Consider the following 20,893-nt stretch of genomic DNA (forward strand, 5'->3'; position numbering starts at 1 on the left):
CAGTTTGATGTTTAAGCTAACAGGAACTGTTCCAGCTGATGAGTCATGGAGTTTATATTAGGCATTTCTTCACAGGAGCAATCTTCCAAAATATTCCATTTTACTAGTTCAACTTTCGAATATTGAACAAAATATTCTCATCAACACATATGTTTCTTGTTACCAGAGGCTGGATTGGAATGAAAAAGATGTTAGTATACTAACCACAAAGCTGTATGACATTAAGCTTTTATAGGGATGCAATCCAAAAGTTTTGAAGCATTCCTGAAGCTTTTTTGACATCTGTTTCTGCAAACCCCAAATATGTAACATTAGCATGTTTCATATCAGCGTTTCTAAAGTGACATATGAGCTGACTTTGTCATCTGGAGGTGGAGGATGGTGTGACACCTAGGAGAGACACCTTCCAAGCTGCAGGCTACTGTTTGAGACCGAATATCACATTCAGACAGGAAGCGAACAGACCCCCGCATGAAACTCCAGGTTTTATATAAATATGTGTGCAATGTGCCAATTGTTTACTATTACTATATTTCTATTTTTATATTTTAATTTTTATGTGCTTGAGCTTATACTTATTTCCACTTGCTATAATCCTCTGTGCTTGCATCAGAGCGGGATCATTAAACTATTTTCTGATTCTGATAATGTTCATCCTATTTGAAGCTCAAAGTAGTGATGCAGCCAAACTAACTGAGGGTTAAAACAAAGATTTTCATATCAACCGTCTACCATGTGAGATGTAGGGATTGATATCAGTCTCATGTCCGTGTTAGATACAGATCAGGATGAAGTTCAGCATAGCTACCCTGGCTCTACTCAAATTGCAAAATCACACCCACAGACACCTCCAGAGCTCACTGATTAACATGCTGTATCCTGAAATTGCTCAATTATGTTTTAAAGGCAGTTGCTGGAATGAGGTCTTGAACAAGTTTATTCACCAACTACTTGCATACACATGCCTCTAACACCACTGCTTTTATGTTATGTTTAGTGTGTGAGCAGTCCTAACAGGACTGATGTGTGTATGTTGAATGTATGAACTGGACTTTGGGAAAGAACTGAACTAAGAGTTATTATGCAGGACAGCAGGCTTGAAACCTGTGAATTAAGTCATGCACGCACGCACGCACACACACACACACACACACACACACACACACACACACACACACACACACACACACACACACACTCATCAAACTGTAGTTCACAGACAAAGGCTGTCTGTTGAAGGGAAGGAAACTCTGGCTTCCTTCCCACTATCCAACAATACACTTAACACACACAACTTCACACATAGAAAACAAGCATCTAGTTTACTGTACATTATGTACTTTGAAAGGTGGCACAATAGACTTAACTCTCACTGATGAACAGGAGTCTCATTTATTTAATTCAATTCAAATTTAGTAATAAAGCCCGTTATCACAAGTCACAATTTGCCTCAGAGGGCTTTACAGCGTACGACATCCCTCTGTTCTTAGACACTCACAGCAGATACAACCCCACGCCCAAAAAAAAAACGTTAATAGGGAGAAAAACCCTCATGTTAGAAACCTCAGGAAGAGCACGGACAGACGTGCAATAGATGTTGTAAAGATCAACAAAATTACAGCAGCATGTGACAAAATGATGCATATCAAAGAGAGAGAGAGAAAAAGAGAGGGAGGAAGAGAAAAGTACAGGACACAGCCTAAATAACAATAACATAACATTATACAATAGTAATCGACAAATGAATATGAATAAATTTAGTTTACATGACATGCTAATGCTGCAGTTTATGCAAATAGCAGTAGCAGTCTTATGTGTATTGTAATATTGTTGGTTCGACCACCAACAAGTGAGACGTCCCCTCTAGATAGCGAGGATGATAACATTTTATATGTTATTTTGTAAAATAAAAAAGTAATAATAAAAGACTAATTAATCTAAGAAACAGAAATGTTAGCTATGATGTTGATATTTTTTAAAACAACTTTGGAAAAGACTTCTTAAAGTGTGCACTGTGCAGCTGTATTATCTAGGGAAACAGAGGTATCCAATTGGGACTTGATATTAGCAAATATTCAATATTAAATGACTTAGATCGGATGGGCGAGCAAAAAAAATGTGATCTGGGCACCTCTTTTATTTAACATAAAGCTTGTCCTGTCTTTGTCTCTTTTTTCTCTTATTCCTAGTGCATAGAAAATACACATTAAACTGTGTTTGATAGTTTGCATGTTTTTGTCAACAGGAAATGGGAGAACTCTATTGTAGAGGCCTTTAGCACGTATATTTATTCTATGTTGTAATAGTATTAGTACTAGTATTCTAGGTTGGTATGTATAGACTGTAATATTTCGACCACTAGATGGTAGTGTGGGTTTATAGTCTATGACATCACATTGGTCACAGTTGTTAGACACTAGGTATTTTAAAGACGGAGAAAATCACTGTGAGCATAGATGCCGGAACATTACGTTGTTACCATAAAGTAATCATAATCAAAGCCCGGCAAAACTTAAACGGATTACTTCATGTTCACATCATATCACAAGGTAATCAACTCTGTCATCATTCTGCAATAAACAGGAACATCACTCAATGATAGAACACTGTTTGGACATTCACTCATTAATGGGGTACATTCTTTTCCCCTATGGAAGTGAATGTATTTGAATATTTTGATAAATGAATGTTAAACCTTCTTTTAACGGCAGAAGTCTTTTTACATACTACCTGATTTCCCGGCTAACATTATAGTGAGTATTCTGAAAAGCACCAGTGATGGGATGTAACTTAAGTCACTGTTTTCAAGTACAATTTTGAGGTTCTTGTATTTAATACTTCTACTCCACAACATCTTAGAGGTTCTACTTTTTACTTGACTATATGTATCTGATAATTTTAGTTACTTTGCAGATTCAGATGATCTGACTATAAAACGAGTCTCTGTGTGTATGTACCCAGCTAGCAATTTTCGCCTCTAAAAATGTTCTGAGAATGGTACAATGCAGCCAATGCAGTGTTTTAGTAACATTTTCAGTGGCAAGTTTTCTTAATTCCCAGAACGTTCTTCTTAAAATTAGGGTAATATTCTCTACAAAAAAAAAAAAAAAATGTCAAAAATATTTTCTTATTGTTCACATATCACATTAGATACCATTTTGTAAAAAAAATATATTCTCATGCAAAATTGTGGGAACATTTTATTTTAAAAAATTCTATGATCTGTCACGTTTAAATGTCATCAAAACATCCTCAGAATGTTGCAGTAAAAACATTACATCTTAGTCAGTATTTAACCTTACAGGAGCATTATTAGAAATGATAAACATTATTAAAATGTTCTTTGAACATTACATTAGAATTATTCTTTAAAATAATATTGCAACTTGTAGGTAACAATAGCCAATGTTGTGCGAACGTTCCTTGCTAGCTGGGTATGTTTCCTCCACATATCTTGGGGACCATTAATCCAATCTTTCATCATAAATCCAACATTTGGCAGGTGTATTGCTGGGGAACCAAGGATGTCTATTGTTGATTTTGATGCAATGTGGACAAGTGACACATTCAAATTTAATAAACTTTGGAATCACGTTAATTTACAACAACCTTCAAGAAGAAACCCCTGTGTCACATAGATAAAATTGACACTGAGCAAATGCAGACTCATTCAGTTTTGTTTGTTTTAAAACAAAAATGAGACCAAACTTAAAATCAGTTTAATGTATTCTATATTTTCACTGCTTTACATTGTTGTCAGACACATCCCTTTCTGAAGGGGAATTAGCACCTTTATCCTAAAGACACCATTGTCAGAGACAGTGATTTTATTTGCACAGCACAGAAGTTGCTAGTCTACATCTACATCTGCCTCTGCGTACAGTAAAAAGATAATAAAAATTCCAAATTTAGCATACACTTGAACAGATATTTATTATTCAAGGTCTTTTTAGGTAGGTGCAGAGCTGAACAACAGGTCTGCCAGCTGGGCCTCATGCACCATTCAACTGGCCAGTTTGGCACACCAGTGCTCATGCTTGTCATTTGCTAGGAAACACTCATTACATTAACAGACTGCCTTACAGCGGGCTGTGGAGAGATACAGACAGGAATTTACACATAGAGGAAAGGAGGGGGGAGAACATCCGGTACGGAAGCAGGGAGTCAAGTACAAGCAGAGGAAGGAACTCGGGTAAGATAACAAAGAGTGGAAAGAGGAGAATTTATGTGAAAACACTGTGGCATTGCAAAGCACAGGGTGAGAAAGGGGTTTCCAAAGCATGAGGTAAGAGGTTGGCATGCGTCAACAGGAGGGAAACATTGTGCCAGCATTTAACAAGAAAGACAAACCCTTACTTGGCCTGTTTTGTCTAACTGGTGGTTAAGTTTTCTTCTTGAAGCAGTTCACTTTAATACTTGCCTTCAAGTTCAACTTTTGGTAAATCTCTCACATGGATCTGTTAAGTAAGAACACAGTCTGTGATCCTAGAACAAAGTTTTTAATTAGCTTTATCACATATACATACACTATGGTAATATAAAGTTCATCCTACTGTAACACACAAAGTGAAAAGTTCAAATGACAGTTTGAAATTTAAAAGTGCCTATTAAACTCCAATTAGAAAATTTCTCAAGCAATTTCGACTGTGTGTCTGATACTTGGTTACCATTTTAATGCTAGTATTACCAGTTTATTAGATGTTATTAGATACCACTAAGTTAAATCTATCATTCACACCTTTTACCAATTTTTGGACAACATACTATACTTTGATGTTATTATCACTTTTTTTTTTGAGTATGTCGTCCAAAAAAATGGATTAAAAACCTCATACTATAGTATGAGGTTTTTAATCCATTTTTGGACGACATACTATGCTATGACATTTTAATCAATTTTTGGACAACATACAATGCTATGATGTTTTTATCAGTTTTTTGACAACATATACCATGTCGTTTTTGGACATGCTTTTATGTAATAATAAGGCTTATAAAATATATAAGGCTTATAATGCTTGTAATGCATTATATGCCCCAGCATTGAACCTCTAGTTTATAACAGGCCAAGAGCATCCATAATACCCTTGCCACTTATAAATCATTATTCATGAGTGTATTCATAAAGCATTATGAATGTATTATAATTCACTATGAATGCCATCATAATGCATTATAGATGTGGTCTTCATAGAAAGTGTTACCAAGATTTTTTTTTTTTTAATCAGTTTTTTAACGACTTACTATACTATGTCCTTTTCATCAGGTTTTGGACAACATACTATAATATGATGTTTTTATCCATTTTTGGATGACACACTATACTTGTGCAATCACTCAGGGGTTAATCACACCTTGCTGTCCTGATTGGTTTGAAGCTAAACCCTGTAAGAACATCAGTATCACTAGCCATTAATCAGTGAGTTTTTCAGCTCTGATTCTCAGGTGAGATGACACAGCTGATGAAGATTTAGCAGTTTGACCCCAGATGTGTATATGTGTGTGTGTGTGTGTGTGTGCGCGTGCGCGTGCTAGCTTTTCATGTGCAAGTGCACATAAACTGACCTTGGAGATGCTGTCATGTGTGCAGCCTATCACACATTTTGGTGTGTGTCTGTGTGTGTGTATGAGTGTGTTTGTGTGTGTAAAGATGGTTTAAATTAGTGATTGAATTGTTTATCTGCTTGATTCTTTGCACGTCTGTTTGTGTGTTATGGGCAATCATCTGCATGCTTGGTGCATGCATGGGTGTGTGTCAAGGGTGCAGCCGCAATGTATCACAGTGATTGGGTTACATCACAGGGGTGAATTTCTGCTGTGACTGGTTACTTTTAGAAGCTTATATCCGGAGGAGGGGACTACATTAGGACATATGTGGCTGACTGTGTGCGCACACACATACACACACACACACACAGACACACACACACAAAACTCCACATACAAAGTGTCCCTTGTGTTTTCCCTACAGAAGGTCAGCAGAGGCACCTAGCATGTTCCTCCAGGTATTCAGTCAGTCATAGCAGGGCTGCTGAGCCACTCACCTCTGCAGAGGTCATATATGCGGTCCCCAAAGCCCCGAGGCCTCAGAAGGAACATCAGTCACTACAGACCTTGAACACACAACGCTATTTCACACTATAATGCTATAATGTGCAATAAAGGACAGTCGTGGCCACCTCTTTCATGGGTAAATGCTGCATGCTTTTATTGTCTTTCAAAAGGAGATCTTTAAAGTCAATTAAGTGATATTGAATCTATGGCTGTTGCCTTTATGTTTAGATATGTAATTTTAGTTAAAACTTGTATTTAATTGGCTAGTTTTGGCTTGTTGTTATGGAGTAAATGTCATACAACTTGAGAGAGATATAGGTTGTTTCTGATGTCCTCATCAGAAACAACCTTGATCGTCACACTAACACCTCTAAACCCTCTAACCCTCTGCAAGATATTACAAGCACAAGGACAACAAGAGGGGTGATCCTTCTTTTAATGTACATTGCTACCATATATTCTTTAAATAACATAAAAAATTTGGATAAATAATTTCTTAACTAAGCACTATCATGTCAGCTATGCTTGTTAAAGAAAAAGTCCAACATTTAGAGAAGTTCAAAAATACACGTCTTTAGCACACTTATTAACATGCTTTACTATTATTATTATTATTATTATGATTATTATTATTATTATTAATAATAATATTTTGTTATTTATTTATTAAAGGCCTAATGATAATTTAATGGCACTACAAAATTTGTGGGAGTAGCAATGAGTAGACATAAAAACATAAGAAAATAGGGTGCATGTAGAAAAATAACTTCCCATTATTGCTTCTTGGATTTCATCAACAAAAATTGAAGTTCATGTTTTTGTCAAAAACTGTACAGAATCATGTTGCCCGGTCTGTGACTAACATTAAACACCCATCTCAGCCTAAAAATTTAAGGTTTTCCATTTGGGTTACCTGTAACAATCACCGTCTTGCTTTAAAAGATACACTGTAATTTTGTTATTAAATGCCATAATTTCACGAAATCCTGAGGATATAACAATTCACTAAATACATGTAATAGAAGGCCTTTCACCTCTTAACACCATGGTTTTAAATTCTGAACAGCAACAGAGGACATAATTAAAATTTTGATGTATTTGTATTTGTTTTACGTATAAGCAATTCGTCACATCCTGGCCTGCTGTTTAAAATTGTGCTTTTCTTGTTAGTTCTTAGTCATTATTTCCTTATTTATTTTGATACTCACCTTTTGTTTCGAATCAAATAACTTCACTTCCTTTTTGTGCGTTTTCCCCATGTGAAAGCCTGACTCACTCTGACCCTCTTCCCCCTAAGTGTATTAAGTCTTCGTGCTCCTTGTTCTCTGTTCCAGTTCGTCTTAGTGCCTTTGTGTTTAGCGTCCAGTGATTTCTTCTCTATTTTTCTTGGAAATTCGATGTTGTTTCTGTGTTTTTTGGCTCAGCTTAGTGTTTTTGCATTTTTGAGTCTTGCATTTGAGTCTTCTGGTTTTGAGCATTGCCTGAAACCCAGAGCTGTCTGCTCACTTTCTCAGGTACAATGTGACCGAATGTGTCTTACCAATGGAGAGACAACAGAATTACACCATACAGAAACCCTTACTTATATGACTGAATGACTTTTTGAAATGTCACACAAACAAATCAGAAACTAAAGAAAGGATGTATAGTTGGAGCATTCTCTTTGTGCCTTCCAGCACAGCAGCAGTATGGTTACTTATGCATGCATAGCCTGGTCAGGGCTGTTCAGATGAGTCTGGCTCAGCTTAACACAAACAGAAGCCAATTCCCACTGATAACAGCAAATACCCCTACGGTAATTTATATCAAAATCCCCCAACCTGAAACACGTTAACAGTGGGAATCCAAACCTCATGGCGAAGTAGGCCATTTGAACCTGGGAAGTGTTTAGCCAACTAAATACACAGTCAAAATGTATTTAAAAATATGACAAATGCTCCAGAGAGGCAACAGAGTTAGCGTAATGCAGCAAACGAGTAATGAGTGTTTGCAGATAGAGGGAGCAAGAGAAGGAAAAAGGAGCTCAGTGTATTTTAGAAAGTCCCCTGGCAGATTAAACCTATGTCAGCCTAACTAGGGGCTGGTCCAGGCTTTATCAAAGAGGAAGGTCTTAAGACTATCCTTAAAAGTGGAAACAGTTTCTGCCTCCCAGACCGAAACTGGAAGATGGTTCCATAAGAGAGGAGTGTGGTAACTGAAGGCTCTGGTTCCTATCCTACTTTTGGTGACTTTGGTAACCACAAGTAACCCTGCATTTTCAGAGCGCAGTGATCTTGAGGGATGGTAGGGAACTATGAGCTGGGACAAATAAGATGGAGCCTGACCATTTAGAGCTTTGTAAGTAAAGAGGATGATTTTAAATTTAATTCTGGATTTTACAGGGAGCCAGTGCAGAGAAGCTAAAACAGGAGAAATATGATCCCTTTTCTTGGTTCCCGTTAGAACACGTGCAGTGGCGTTCTGCACCAGTTGGAGAGACTTCAGAGATATATTGGGGCAACCAGATAACATAAGATTTTGCAACGTTACGCAAGTGAAAGAAAGCAGTTCTTGAAGTTTGTTTTATATGGAAGGCAAAAGATAAATCTTGATCAAATATAACTCTTCCTTAGGTTCCTTACAAGTTGTACTAGAGGCCAAGGGAATGCTATACTGTGATGTTTGTATCAGTTTTTGAACGACATACTATAGTATGACGTTTGTATCAGTTTTTGAACTACATACTATACTGCAGTATATTTTATCCATTTTTGGACGACATACTATTCTATGACATTTCTAGCAATTTTTGGGTGACATACTAAAGTTGGAAGTTTTAATTAATTTCTGACAACAGACAATACTTAGTGTTTTTAGCAATTTTTGGACAACATACTAAACTATGATGTTTAAATAAATTTTTCAATGTCAAACTATGCTGTGACATTTTTTTTTATCAATTTTTGGACAACAAATTATTGACATACATACTAAACTGTGACGTTTTCATCAATTTCGGACGAAATACTATACTATGGCGTGTTTATCCATTTTTGGATGACATACTATACTATCTCTGTTAGTATGTATTTTTAGAATTATGCATCCTTCATAGTTAGTTCGAGATCCTATGTCTAGTTCAAGCAAAGACCTACCCATATATAGTGAAGTCTTAGTGCCTGCAAGTTGACCATAGATACCTGAGATGGACCAGTGCCAGCAAATTTAGTAACACAAACATATTCCTCACTTCCCAGAAGAACTTTAGTTCCTGACATGTTAGAATTTGATCCCAACCATCTATGTCATGACAACTGCATAAATACCACTGTCATTTCTCTGTTCGTTGTCGAACGGCCACATGCATGTTTCCTTCATTCCTGTGTCGACCCTAGTGCTCGTAATAAACGTTTCCTGTCTGAAGCTTCAGCCGGTGTCTCTGCTCAGTTTCATCACAGAATATCATCCTATCAATCAATGTTTTTATCAATTTTTGGACATACTATGCTATGACATTTTTATCGTACTATATACTATAATGTTTTCATCAGTTTTTTAAGGACAAACAATACTATGATGTTTTTATCAAGTTTTGGACGACATACTATACTATGACGTTTTTATCAATTTACGGATGCAATACTATACTATGATGTGTTTATCAATTTTTGGATGACATACTATACTATGACGTTTGTATCAGTTTTTGAACGACATACTATACTATGTGTTTTTTCTCAATTCTTGAATGACATTCTATACTATAACATTTTCATCAGTTTTTTTAAGGACACACAATACTGTGACATTTTTATCAATTTTTGGATGACATACTATACCATGATGTTTAAATAAACATTTGAATGTCATGTTGTACTATTACGTTTTTTATAAATTTTTGGACGACATAGTAAACTATGTTTTCATCAATTCTCGGATGAAATACTATACGTGTGCGTGTTTTTTTTTTTTTTATCAATTTTTGGACTGCATACTATGCTATGACATTTTTTTTCAGTTTTTTAACATCAAACTATACTATAACATTTTCATCAGTTTTTTAAGGACAAATGATACAATAGGAATTTTTGGATGACGTACTATACTATGACATTTTTATCAATTTTTGGATGACATTTTTGAGCTGTTTTGAACGACATGCTATGCTATGATATTCTCATGCTGTTCTTATTCTTATGCTATTGTATGAGATTTTTATGCTCTTTTGGATGAAATACTACAATATTACTTTTTTATGCTATTTTGGACGTCATACTATATCACTTCTTTATGCTTTTTTCTATGACGTACTATGTTAAGACATTTTCATGGCATTTTGGAATACATACTATAATATGACATTTTGATGCTATTTTGGAGTATATATTAGAATATGATATTTTTTATGCTCTTTTGGATGACATCCTTTACAGTGATGCTATACAATTTTGGATGTCATACCACACTTTTTGACATTTTTGTCAGTTTTTGAACAATATACCATACTTTGATATTTATCCATTTTTGAATGTCATATAATACTATTACGTTTTTATCAATTTTTGTACAACATACTATATTATGAGGTTATATGATAGTATAACATTTTAATACTATTTTGGACAACCTACTATAATATGGCGTTTTAAACAGTTTTTGACTGACATTCTATATTTTTTTGGATGACATATAATGCTTTGATGTTTGATTCATTTTTTGAATATCAAACTATACTATACATTTTTATGGTATTTTGAACAACATGTTATACTATGACATTTTCATGTTGTTTTGGACGACGTGCTATATTATGAAATTTTTATGCTGTGTTGGATGACATGTTATTCTATGACATTTTTTTGTTGTTATGAAAGACCTTTCACCTTTCACCTTTTTATCCGGGGTCAGGCCGCGGGGGCAGCTGCCTAAGCAGGGAAGCCCAGACTTCCCTCTCCCCAGCCACTTCATCCAGCTCTTCCCGGGGAAACCGGAGACGTTCCCAGGCCAGCCGAGAGGCATAGTCTCTCCAGCGTGTCCTGGGTCTTCCCTGGGGTCTCCTACCGGTGGGACGTGCCTTGAACACCTCACCAGGAAGGCGTCCGGGAGGCATCCTAATTAGATGCCCAAGCCACCTCATCTGGCTCTTCTCAACGCGGAGGAGTTTCTCACCCTATCTCTAAGGGAGAGCCCAGCCATCCTACGGAGGAAGCTCATTTCGGCCGCTTGTACCCGCGATCTTGTTCTTTCGATCACTACCCAAAGCTCGTGACCATAGGTGAGAGTAAGAATGAAGATCGACCGGTAAATCGAGAGCTTTGCCTTTCGACTCAGCTCCCTCTTCACCACAACAGATTGGTGCAGACTCTGCATTGCTGCAAACGCTGCACCGATCCGCCTGTCGATCTCCCGCTCCATCCTTCCCTCACTCGAGAACAAGACCCTGAGGTACTTCAACTCCTCCACTTGGGGCAGGATCTCCTCCCCGATCTGGAAAGTGCACTCCACTTGTTTCTGGCTGAGAACCATGGCCTCGGATTTGGAGGTGCTGATTCTCATCCCGGCCGCCTCACAACCAGCTGCAAACCGATCCAGTGAGAGCTGAAGGTCACGGCCTGATGAAACCAACAGGACCGCGTCATCTGCAAAAAGCAGCAACCCAATCCTGAGGTCACTAAACCGGACCCCCTCAACACCCTGGCTGCGCCTAGAAATTCTGTCCATAAAAGTTATGAACAGAATCGGTGACAAAGGGCAGCCCTGGCGGAGTCCAACCCTCACCGGAAACGAGTCGCAATGCGGACCAAGCTCTGGCACTGGTCGTACAGGGAACAGACTGCCTGTGTCAGGGGGTCTGATACCCCATACTCCCAGAGAACCCCCCTCAAGACTCCCCAAGGGACACGGTCGAATAAAGTCCAAAAAGTCCACAAAGCACATGTGGACTGGTTGGGCAAACTCCCATGCACCCTCAAGGACCCTGCCAAGGGTCCAGAGCTGGTCCACAGTTCCACGACCAGGACGAAAACCGCATTGCTCCTCCTGAATCCGAGGTTGGACTATCCGGCAGACCCTCCTCTCCAGTACCCCTGAATCGACCCTCCGGTCCCCCTTCTTAAACAGAGGGACCACCATCCCAGTCCGCCAGTCCAGAGGCACTGTCCCCAATGTCCACGTAATGTTGCAGAGTCGTGTCAACCATGACAGCCCCACAATATACAGGGCCTAAAGGAACTCTGAGCAAATCTCTTCCACCCCCGGGGCCCTGCCACCGAGGAGCTTTTTGATCACCTTGGCAACCTCAGCCCCAGAGATGGGAGAGCCCATCCCCGAGTCCCCAGGCCCTGGTTCCTCACCGAAAGGCATGTTGGTGGGATTGAATAGATCTTCAAAGTATTTCTTCCACCGACCCACAACGTCCCGAGTCGAGGTCAGCAGTGCACTGTCACCACCATACACAGTGTTGATAGAGCACTCCTTCCCCCTCCTGAGGCGCCGGATGGTGGTACCTCTTCAAAGCCATCCGGAAGTCGTTCTCCATGGCCTCACCGAAAACTCCTCCCATGCCCGGGTTTTTTCACCTCGGCGACCACCGTAGCTGCACGCTGCTTGGCCTGCCGGTACCTGTCTGCTGCCTCAGTCCCACAGGCCAAGAAGGCCCGCCCGATAGGACTCCTTATTCAGGTTGACAGCATCCCTCACCGCCGGTTCGGGTGTTGCTGCCATGACAGGCACTGATCACCTTACGGCCACGCCTCAACAACGGAGGTATGGAACATGGCCAATTCGGACTCAATGTCCCTTGCCTCCCCCGTTATATAAAACATGATGTTTGGGTTTGAATATTTTTTGCTTTAAATACATGTTGAACCAGCAGATACAGAACACATGAATAATAATGTTGACAGAGTAACATTTAAGCAGAGATCTTAATAACTGAGCATATCCTATTGTCTAATGACAGTATTTGACTTTTTCTTCATTTGTGTGTGTTTCTTGGATGAGTCTTCCTTCCTCTTCCTGCTGCTGCGACTGATCTGCTGCAGCTGGTATGTTTTTCTAGCCTGGGCTCTCTCCTTCTCCAGGACCTCTGTGTCATCCAGGATCTCCAGGCCAGGGATCTGACTGATGACATACTGTCTGAGGAGGGAAAGGCAGTCAGGAAATCAAGAACAAGACATTACAAGGAAAGGATCAGAAAATTAGCTGGGATTAGTACTTTGTTTTAAATGAAAGTAAACTGTCCAAAATATACATTTAAAATTCTCAGAATTATGTATTTTAAACACCAAAAAAAGCATTTTTTGTTTAGCACTCTCTTGAAATCAACCAATTTTCTTTGACATGAAAGGGTTTTTCATATCCCAAAATGTTCTTGCACTGAACAACTACATAGAGACGCAATACTACAGGTAAAATGTCCAAAACTGTTGCACCATGGATTTTTGACATTTGAAATGAACATGTTCAGTTCAGGTGAAACTTCAGTGTCATTGATTAGAAAGCTAATGTAGGATCAGGTTGTGTCGAGTCATGGCCAGGATTTTAGAAACGCTGTGGAAAAGGCCCTGGATGCTCACCTGTAATCTTTGTACTGGGTCAGACTGCCTCCATTAAAATAGCTCGGTGCTGCCTCATTGTTCATCATACTGAGGATTCTGTAGCAGAGAGGAGTGCACAGAAGCACAAAGCAGAGAGGAATGTAAATCTGGGTTATAGAAACTGACTCCAGTTCCTCTGCATACACACACAACAAGCCCAGGCTCACTTTAAGTTGGGGAATTTTCGTCTGATTTCCTCCACAAACACGGGCAGGTTGTTGATCTTGTTCTTGTTGATGCACACTGTGGTGACACTCAGCATGTAGGGGAACTTGATGTGAGATGTGAAGTTGTTGCAGTCCAGGATCAGAGTGCTGAGCTTCTCCAGCTGACCCAGCAGAGCCAGGTTCCAAAAGGAGGGAATGAAGGACAACACGCCGCTCTCAGGCTGCTCACATTTGATGGAAACACACAGCAGTTTACTGTATCACTGTGTATGTTTTCTAACTGATTTTATATTTACCTACAAATATTTATGTGAGATTAATCCTTTTACATTTAGAGTGACATTTTTTTTCTTGTGCTGCATTCAGAAGCCTTTTACAAGCATTTAAACATCCGAAACCCTCAGAACTTGTTTGATTTCATTTAAAAAAATCAAAAAAACAACAACAATATGGCAAGAAATGTCCTTCAAATTGAAGAAAAATAAATAAATAAATTAACTGTAAAAGGTGACAAGACAATGACCTGAAATTAAGCTTGGGGTGATAATTAAATAAATATTGCAAAAAATGGGGGAAAAAAATCCAGAAAATCTAAATCTTAGAATTATATATTAAAAATTATCTATCTGAATTATTTTAATTAAGTGCTTTCTTTCAGTCTCTCTTTTTTCTTTTAGAATTCTCTTTGGGTCTTTTGTTGTTTGTTTTTGGTTTGATTTTGTTTTATTTATTTATTTATTCATTATCTTCTTTATCACTTATTTTCAGGTAATTTTCTTATAACTTTTTACTTGATTTCTTGTCATTTTTTTGGCAGTTCCTTCTTAAACTTTTAAAAGAAATTGAGTCAGTTTGCTCAAGTTTTAACAGGGGTAACAGATGCACATTTTTCAATGGTATGTGTCCAGCAAAGTGACTATTGGTGAGTTCATGGAAAGCAGCAAAAAACAAGCAAGGTAAGGCACAAAGGATCACTGTGTTTTTGTTTGGTGTTCAAGCTTCTGGTTATTTAGAGAAGGATACTCATCCAGCAGATTGTAGCTCAGGTCCAGCACCTCCAGTGTCTCTGTCTGTGTCAGAATGCTTTCATATGGGATCTCCGTCAGGCCCTGGTAAGCAAAAGACAGCCACTGATAGCTGGGGGTGTGGCTGTGTGGGCCTGAGGTCTGATGATCCATGACAAAAATCCTCCACTGTTCCTCTCAGCTGGTATTGATGGAGTCGGATAATTATGTCATGATCAAACCTTGAATAAATGACAAAATGAAAATAGTTAATAGATAAAAATGACTCAGAACAGAGTCTGATGAGTCCGAAAGTGATAATATTTGGGTTTTAAAACATTTTTGTCTGAACATTATCAATGACACATTTTCTTCCCGTTGCATACGGGCATGTTGGAGCTGGATTAAGACTCATGTCAAAAATATTCTTCCAGTTTATAGACATGTATAAGTTACCATAGAAACTAGAAACAGGACTGGGTTTCTACACGTGATGTCATGACATCATGTTACAATCTGGAGAAAACAACATTTACAGTATCTGAAATTATCTGTGGTGCACAGATTATCCCCAGCTAATTTCAGTGATCATCGATACTCTTCTGTAGTAAATTAACATTATATTCTGCAGACTCTGATTGCGAAGGCCAACCAGCAGATGGAGACATGGAATACAGGGCTTTTCAGTGTGTGAAATGATTCATTCATTTTGCAAAGTAAGGAAAATACCTCAACTTAGGGTTGATGTCTTGTACATGTTCATTTTGTTAATAAAAATAATTTTCAAGAATCTGTTTGTGATGTCAGCAGAAATCAGCATGTCAGCTGATTCAGGTCAACATTTTAAAGGAAATATTGGCAAATATTTAAATTACTGTAAAAATGTAACAAATGAGATACAGTGGGCTCTCTTACAGCCGGGGTAAAGGGGCACACCGTGCAGCGTAACTGTCATTACTACTTTCAGACTGACACAGTTCTCATTTGGTTGACAAGGCTGACCAACCTCATCCTTACTCCAGCTCCGTGCTTCAAAAGACATGAAATAAACATTGTTAGAAACTATAAAATAAACAGTCAACTGGCACATTTAATTATAACCTGGATACATTCATTTGAGAAAAAATCATTTTTTTCAGAGACATTAGTGTGAGGCTTAGCAGACATCAGATTAAAAACAAAATGGCTCAAAAATATCAGAAATGAAATGGATGCTTCGTCATTAATATTAGATTGTAAATCAGGTTAAGGCAGTGCCCTTTAAAATGATTCATTAGTTCTACCCTGCCTGTCACTACATGCTGCTCTTTTTGTGATGAACACTGAAACTACTTTACACCTTTTTTGACGTTTTCACACCTAGAAATTCTGAAAGGACATTTGCAGATTCATCATGGACCATATCTTTGAAAACATTATTTTTGGAAAATGTGGTGTTTGGCTTCCTTGAGTGGAAAAAAAGTCAAAACCCTCTTTATTTTGACTTTGGTAATGATTCTAGCAAAGTATTTAAACCTAATTGTGAGCGATAAAAACTTAAAATTGTTGCTTTTCTGAAGGATATTTACATCATATGAAACTACTCAATGATTCAACTGCCGAGGTGGCAATCAAGACACTTGATACTCCTACAATGATTCTATATGTTTTGTATTTGTATGCTGGATCTATGTTGCAATGTGTTGTGTTAATAAAGAATGAAAAAAGATTTCTATATCAGAAATGAAAGAAAGAACAAAATCATTTCAGTAAAAACAGCACAGAAAATAATGAGGTCACTGCAGCCAGTAGGGAAGTGTTGACCTAAAAAAAGTGCAGCCAGAGGGTTTGTTATGTCACCTGAAAGCCTTCTTTCTTCTAAAACATATTACAGATTAAACACAGTGAACACGCGTATTAAGGTTGAGATTATTCAAAGTAGGACTGCTCTTTGCATGAAATGATTTTAATGCCTTTTTCACAGCACATGGCTGCACATGATACACTGTGAGGTGAGAAGCTGCTCACACACTCACCTACCAGCAAAGTATCAAAATATGACTGTCTCAAAACTGAGAGGACCTCCCTCCTGACTGGTTCTCCAAATGCTGCTGTCATTTTAGCAAAGAACATATTTTATTGACAGCAGTACTTGATAACAACATGTTGGTATCTTAATCTGCATCAATATTTCAGCTTGTCCTTGTGGAACAAGTATGAATCTGGACGCAGCTGTGTTAGCTTGACTTACCGAGCTGAAGAGGATCCAGTGTATGTTTCCAGTGCATGCAAACCTCTGAGAAGAGCGACCAGCTGGTATAAAAGGCCCTCTTTCATAGCCCGGCTGTAGATCACATGATAGGGATAATCACATTGCTGCTGAAACCTTGTGGTTGCAAAGACCTACTGGACCAGAGCTAAATAACACTGACAGGGGTGATTTCTCAGAAAGTGCACAACAGCTCATAAACGGGAAGGAGATATCAAAATTATCTGTTTATCAGTAAACAATGACAGATGGTTTGCTAATCATATCAATTAATGACATATTATTAAATTAAGGAGTAGCATTGCCTCTTTTATGAACTGATTTTGGAGTTTACAACATGCCTCCACTCACAGATTAGCGTCTGCTGTCTGAAATCTCACTGGACAAGTTCTCACAAATACTGATTTTATTTTTCTCCTGAAAACTGAACCATTCCTACAGATTATGACATTAGTCCCTTTTGAAATGGTAATGGCATTCAATGAATTCTAAAAATAAAAAACAAATGGACTGATTGTACAAAATAATCAGTTAGAGCTACATTTAAGCGATTCAACTATGATTTCGTCGTGACATTTATTTAGATGTTTTTTTCTGTGTACAGCACCGAATAAACATGTCTCTGAATCTATGAATAATGAGGTCTGAGGACATCTTAGATGAAATGATGAACTCAAGTGATGCCCAACAAGCACATACTAATTTTCATAGAAACATGTTGAAACAAACATTTGTGAAAAAAGTGAAGGACAATTCAACAGATGCTCTGTCCATGGCTGGATTAGCTTTTTATGGGGCCCAACAACAGAAATTAGATGTTGGGCCCCGAGTGGGCCCCCCATCGACTTTGGTTGTAGCTAGAAGTGTGGACTTGAGTCACATGACTTGGACTGGTTTTTAGCTGTTGCAGTAATGGGCCAATCACACGTAATAAATAAAAAAAAAAAACACTTGCTGTGACTTGCTGCGAACAAAACCATCATTCTTTTTTCTTTAGATCTGGGTACAAAAAGGATCAAAAACAGGTTGTGTTTGATTGGAGAAGTTTACTGGGTTATTTTGGTCGATACCTTAAAGCAGCAAAACTCAACTTACAGCCCGTGGGCCAAATCTGGCCCCTGATAGGGTGTAGTTGTCATGTTGGAACATCCAAGTACGTCCCATGCGCAGCTTCTGGGCTGATGAGTGCAAATTTTCCTCCAGTATTTCCTGAAAACATGCTACATTCATCTTGCCATCAATTTTGACCAAATTCCCTGTGCCTTTGTAGCTCACAAATCCCCAAAACATCAGCGATCCACCTCCGTGTTTCAAAGTAGGGATGGTGTACTCTTCATCATAGGCCTTGTTGACTCCTCCCCAAATGTAGTGTTTATGGTTGTGGCCATAAAGTTCCATTTTGGTCTCATCACTCCAAATAACTTTGTTCCAGAAGTTTTGAGGCTTGTCTCTGTGCTCTTTGGTATACTGTAAGCGGACTACTTTGTGGCATTAGTGTAGAAATGGCTTTCATCTGGCGACTCCACCATGCAGCCCATTTTTCTTCAAGCGCCTCCTTATTGTGCATCTTGAAACAGCCAAACCACTTTTTCAGAGAGTCCTGTATGTCAGCTGAAGTTATTTGTGGGTTTTTCTTTGCATCCCGAACAATTTTCCTGGCAGTTGTGGCTGAAATTCTTGTTGGGCTACCTGACCCTGGCTTGGTTTCAACAAAGCCCCTCATTTTCCACTTCGTAATTAGAGTTTGAACACTGCTGATTTGGCATTCTCAACTCCTTGGATATCTTTTTGTATCCTTTTCCTGGTTTATAAAGTTCATCTACCTTCTCCTGCAGATATTTTGATAATTCTTTTGCTTTCCCCATGGCTCACAATCCAACAACATCAGTGCAGCACTGGATGAAACATGCAGAGGTCTGTCAGGAGCCCAGAAACTCACTGACTTTTTATACACACACACACTAATTAGAATAAAACAGATCACAGGTGAGGATGGTTACCCTTAGTAGCCATTTAAACCCGTGTGTGTCAACTTGTGTGTATGTTATCAGGCCAAAACCTCCAGGGTATGTAAACTTTTGATCAGGGTCATTATGATTTTAAAATAGCATACACAATAGTTTGATAATAAACGGCTTCACCCAACTGCTAACCATGAGTAAAAGAAAGGTATTTATATTATCATTCATATTCTCTGAAAAATGGCCAAAAAATCATAAATTCTGCCAGGGTATGTAAACTTATGAGCACAACTGTACGTTTGTTCATAGACTCCAAGTTTTATGATTACGACACCATAACGACACCATAACCAATTAAAACCTTATGCGAGTGATCTGTGAATTCTGTTCAGACCCGTCACCCTTTAACTACATAAATAAATCATCAGCGTACCATCAGCCACCTTAATCTCTAAAGATTATTGTTGTCCACTTTAGCATGACATCAGAGAAAGTCAGGATAAGTCAGACACAATTCTAACTGGCATACATTGTGCGGTGATTGCCCGTGATCAAATCCTTGCCAATCTGGCTCAGCTTGAACTGGACTCAACCACCATGAAGTCACCCATTGATATGTGGACTCCTGTTTTGAAGCCTTGAGTTTCACAGTTTGTCTGTTGACATCTTTTTTTTTTTTTTTGAGTCAGAGGCAACCATATTTTGACAAAAGGGGGAAGAGCTAAGAGTAATGCTAGCTGTTAGCTTAGTTGTCCCATTGCATTTCAAGCTATGTTAAACTTTGATAATGCTAACATCAATTTTTGCTAGCTAAAATCAGGCTTAAAATCATTGAATTAAAATGTTCTCAGAAAAACGTAACATCTGACTCCTGAAAAAGGTCTTTTAGTGTAACCAAATACTGATATACACTGCCTGGCCAAAAAAAAAGTCGCCACCTGGATTTAACTAAGCAAATAGGTACGAGCCTCCTATAGGATAAGTACTGCATGGGCAATTATCTTTCAGCTGGCAACAAGCTATTTAACCCCAACTGGTGCAATGAGTTGCTTCTCATTTCCTAAACAACCATGTCGAAAGACACATCCCGTGGTCATGGAAAAGATGTTAGTCTGTTTGAGAAGGGTCAAATCATTGGCATGCATCAAGCAGAGAAAACATCTAAGGAGATTGCAGAAACTACTAAAATTGGGTTAAGAACTGTCCAACGCATTATTAAAAACTGGAAGGATAGTGGGGACCCATCATCTTCGAAGAAGAAATGTGGCTGGAAAAAAATCCTGAATGATCGTGATCGGCGATCACTTAAACGTTTGGTGAGATCAAATCGAAGAAAAACAACAGTAGAACTCAGGGCTATGTTTAATAGTGAAAGTAAGAGCATTTCCACACGCACAATGCGAAGGGAACTCAAGGGATTGGGACTGAACAGCTGTGTAGCCTTAAGAAAACCACTAATCAGTGAGGCTAACGGGAAAAAAAGGCTTCAATTTGCTAGGGAGCATAAAGATTGGACTCTGGAGCAATGGAAGAAGGTCATGTGGTCTGATGAGTCCAGATTTACCCTGTTCCAGAATGATGGGCGCATCAGGGTAAGAAGAGAGGCAGATGAAGTGATGCACCCATCATGCCTAGTGCCTACTGTACAAGCCTGTGGGGGCAGTGTTATGATCTGGGGTTGCTGCAGTTGGTCAGGTCTAGGTTCAGCAACAGTATGTGCTCAAAGAATGAGGTCAGCTGACAACCTGAATATACTGAATGACCAGGTTATTCCATCAATGGATTTTTTCTTCCCTGATGGCACGAGCATATTCCAAGTTGACAATGCCAGGATTCATCGGGCTCAAATTGTGAAAGACTGGTTCAGGGAGCATGAGACATC

At 38.6% G+C, this 20,893-nt stretch overlaps 1 protein-coding gene across 1 annotated transcript; it reads right to left on the minus strand.

Moving 5' to 3' along the window:
* Nucleotides 1–12,824: 12,824 nt before the first annotated feature.
* LOC121938421 (leucine-rich melanocyte differentiation-associated protein-like) lies at nucleotides 12,825–17,288 on the minus strand. The gene is made up of 5 exons (XM_088073902.1): nucleotides 17,033–17,288; nucleotides 14,821–15,044; nucleotides 13,799–13,980; nucleotides 13,611–13,688; nucleotides 12,825–13,170 (listed from the first exon to the last, which is right to left on the minus strand). Exons 2-5 carry the CDS (start codon nucleotides 14,974–14,976, stop codon nucleotides 12,978–12,980), a joined length of 609 nt encoding a protein of 202 aa, XP_087930028.1. The 5' UTR covers nucleotides 14,977–15,044; nucleotides 17,033–17,288; the 3' UTR covers nucleotides 12,825–12,977.
* Nucleotides 17,289–20,893: the final 3,605 nt, after the last annotated feature.

The sequence above is a fragment of the Plectropomus leopardus genome, chromosome 23 (assembly GCF_026936395.1).
Source record: "Plectropomus leopardus strain MGB_pleo_1.0 chromosome 23, ASM2693639v1, whole genome shotgun sequence".
NCBI classification, from domain to species: domain Eukaryota; kingdom Metazoa; phylum Chordata; class Actinopteri; order Perciformes; family Serranidae; genus Plectropomus; species Plectropomus leopardus.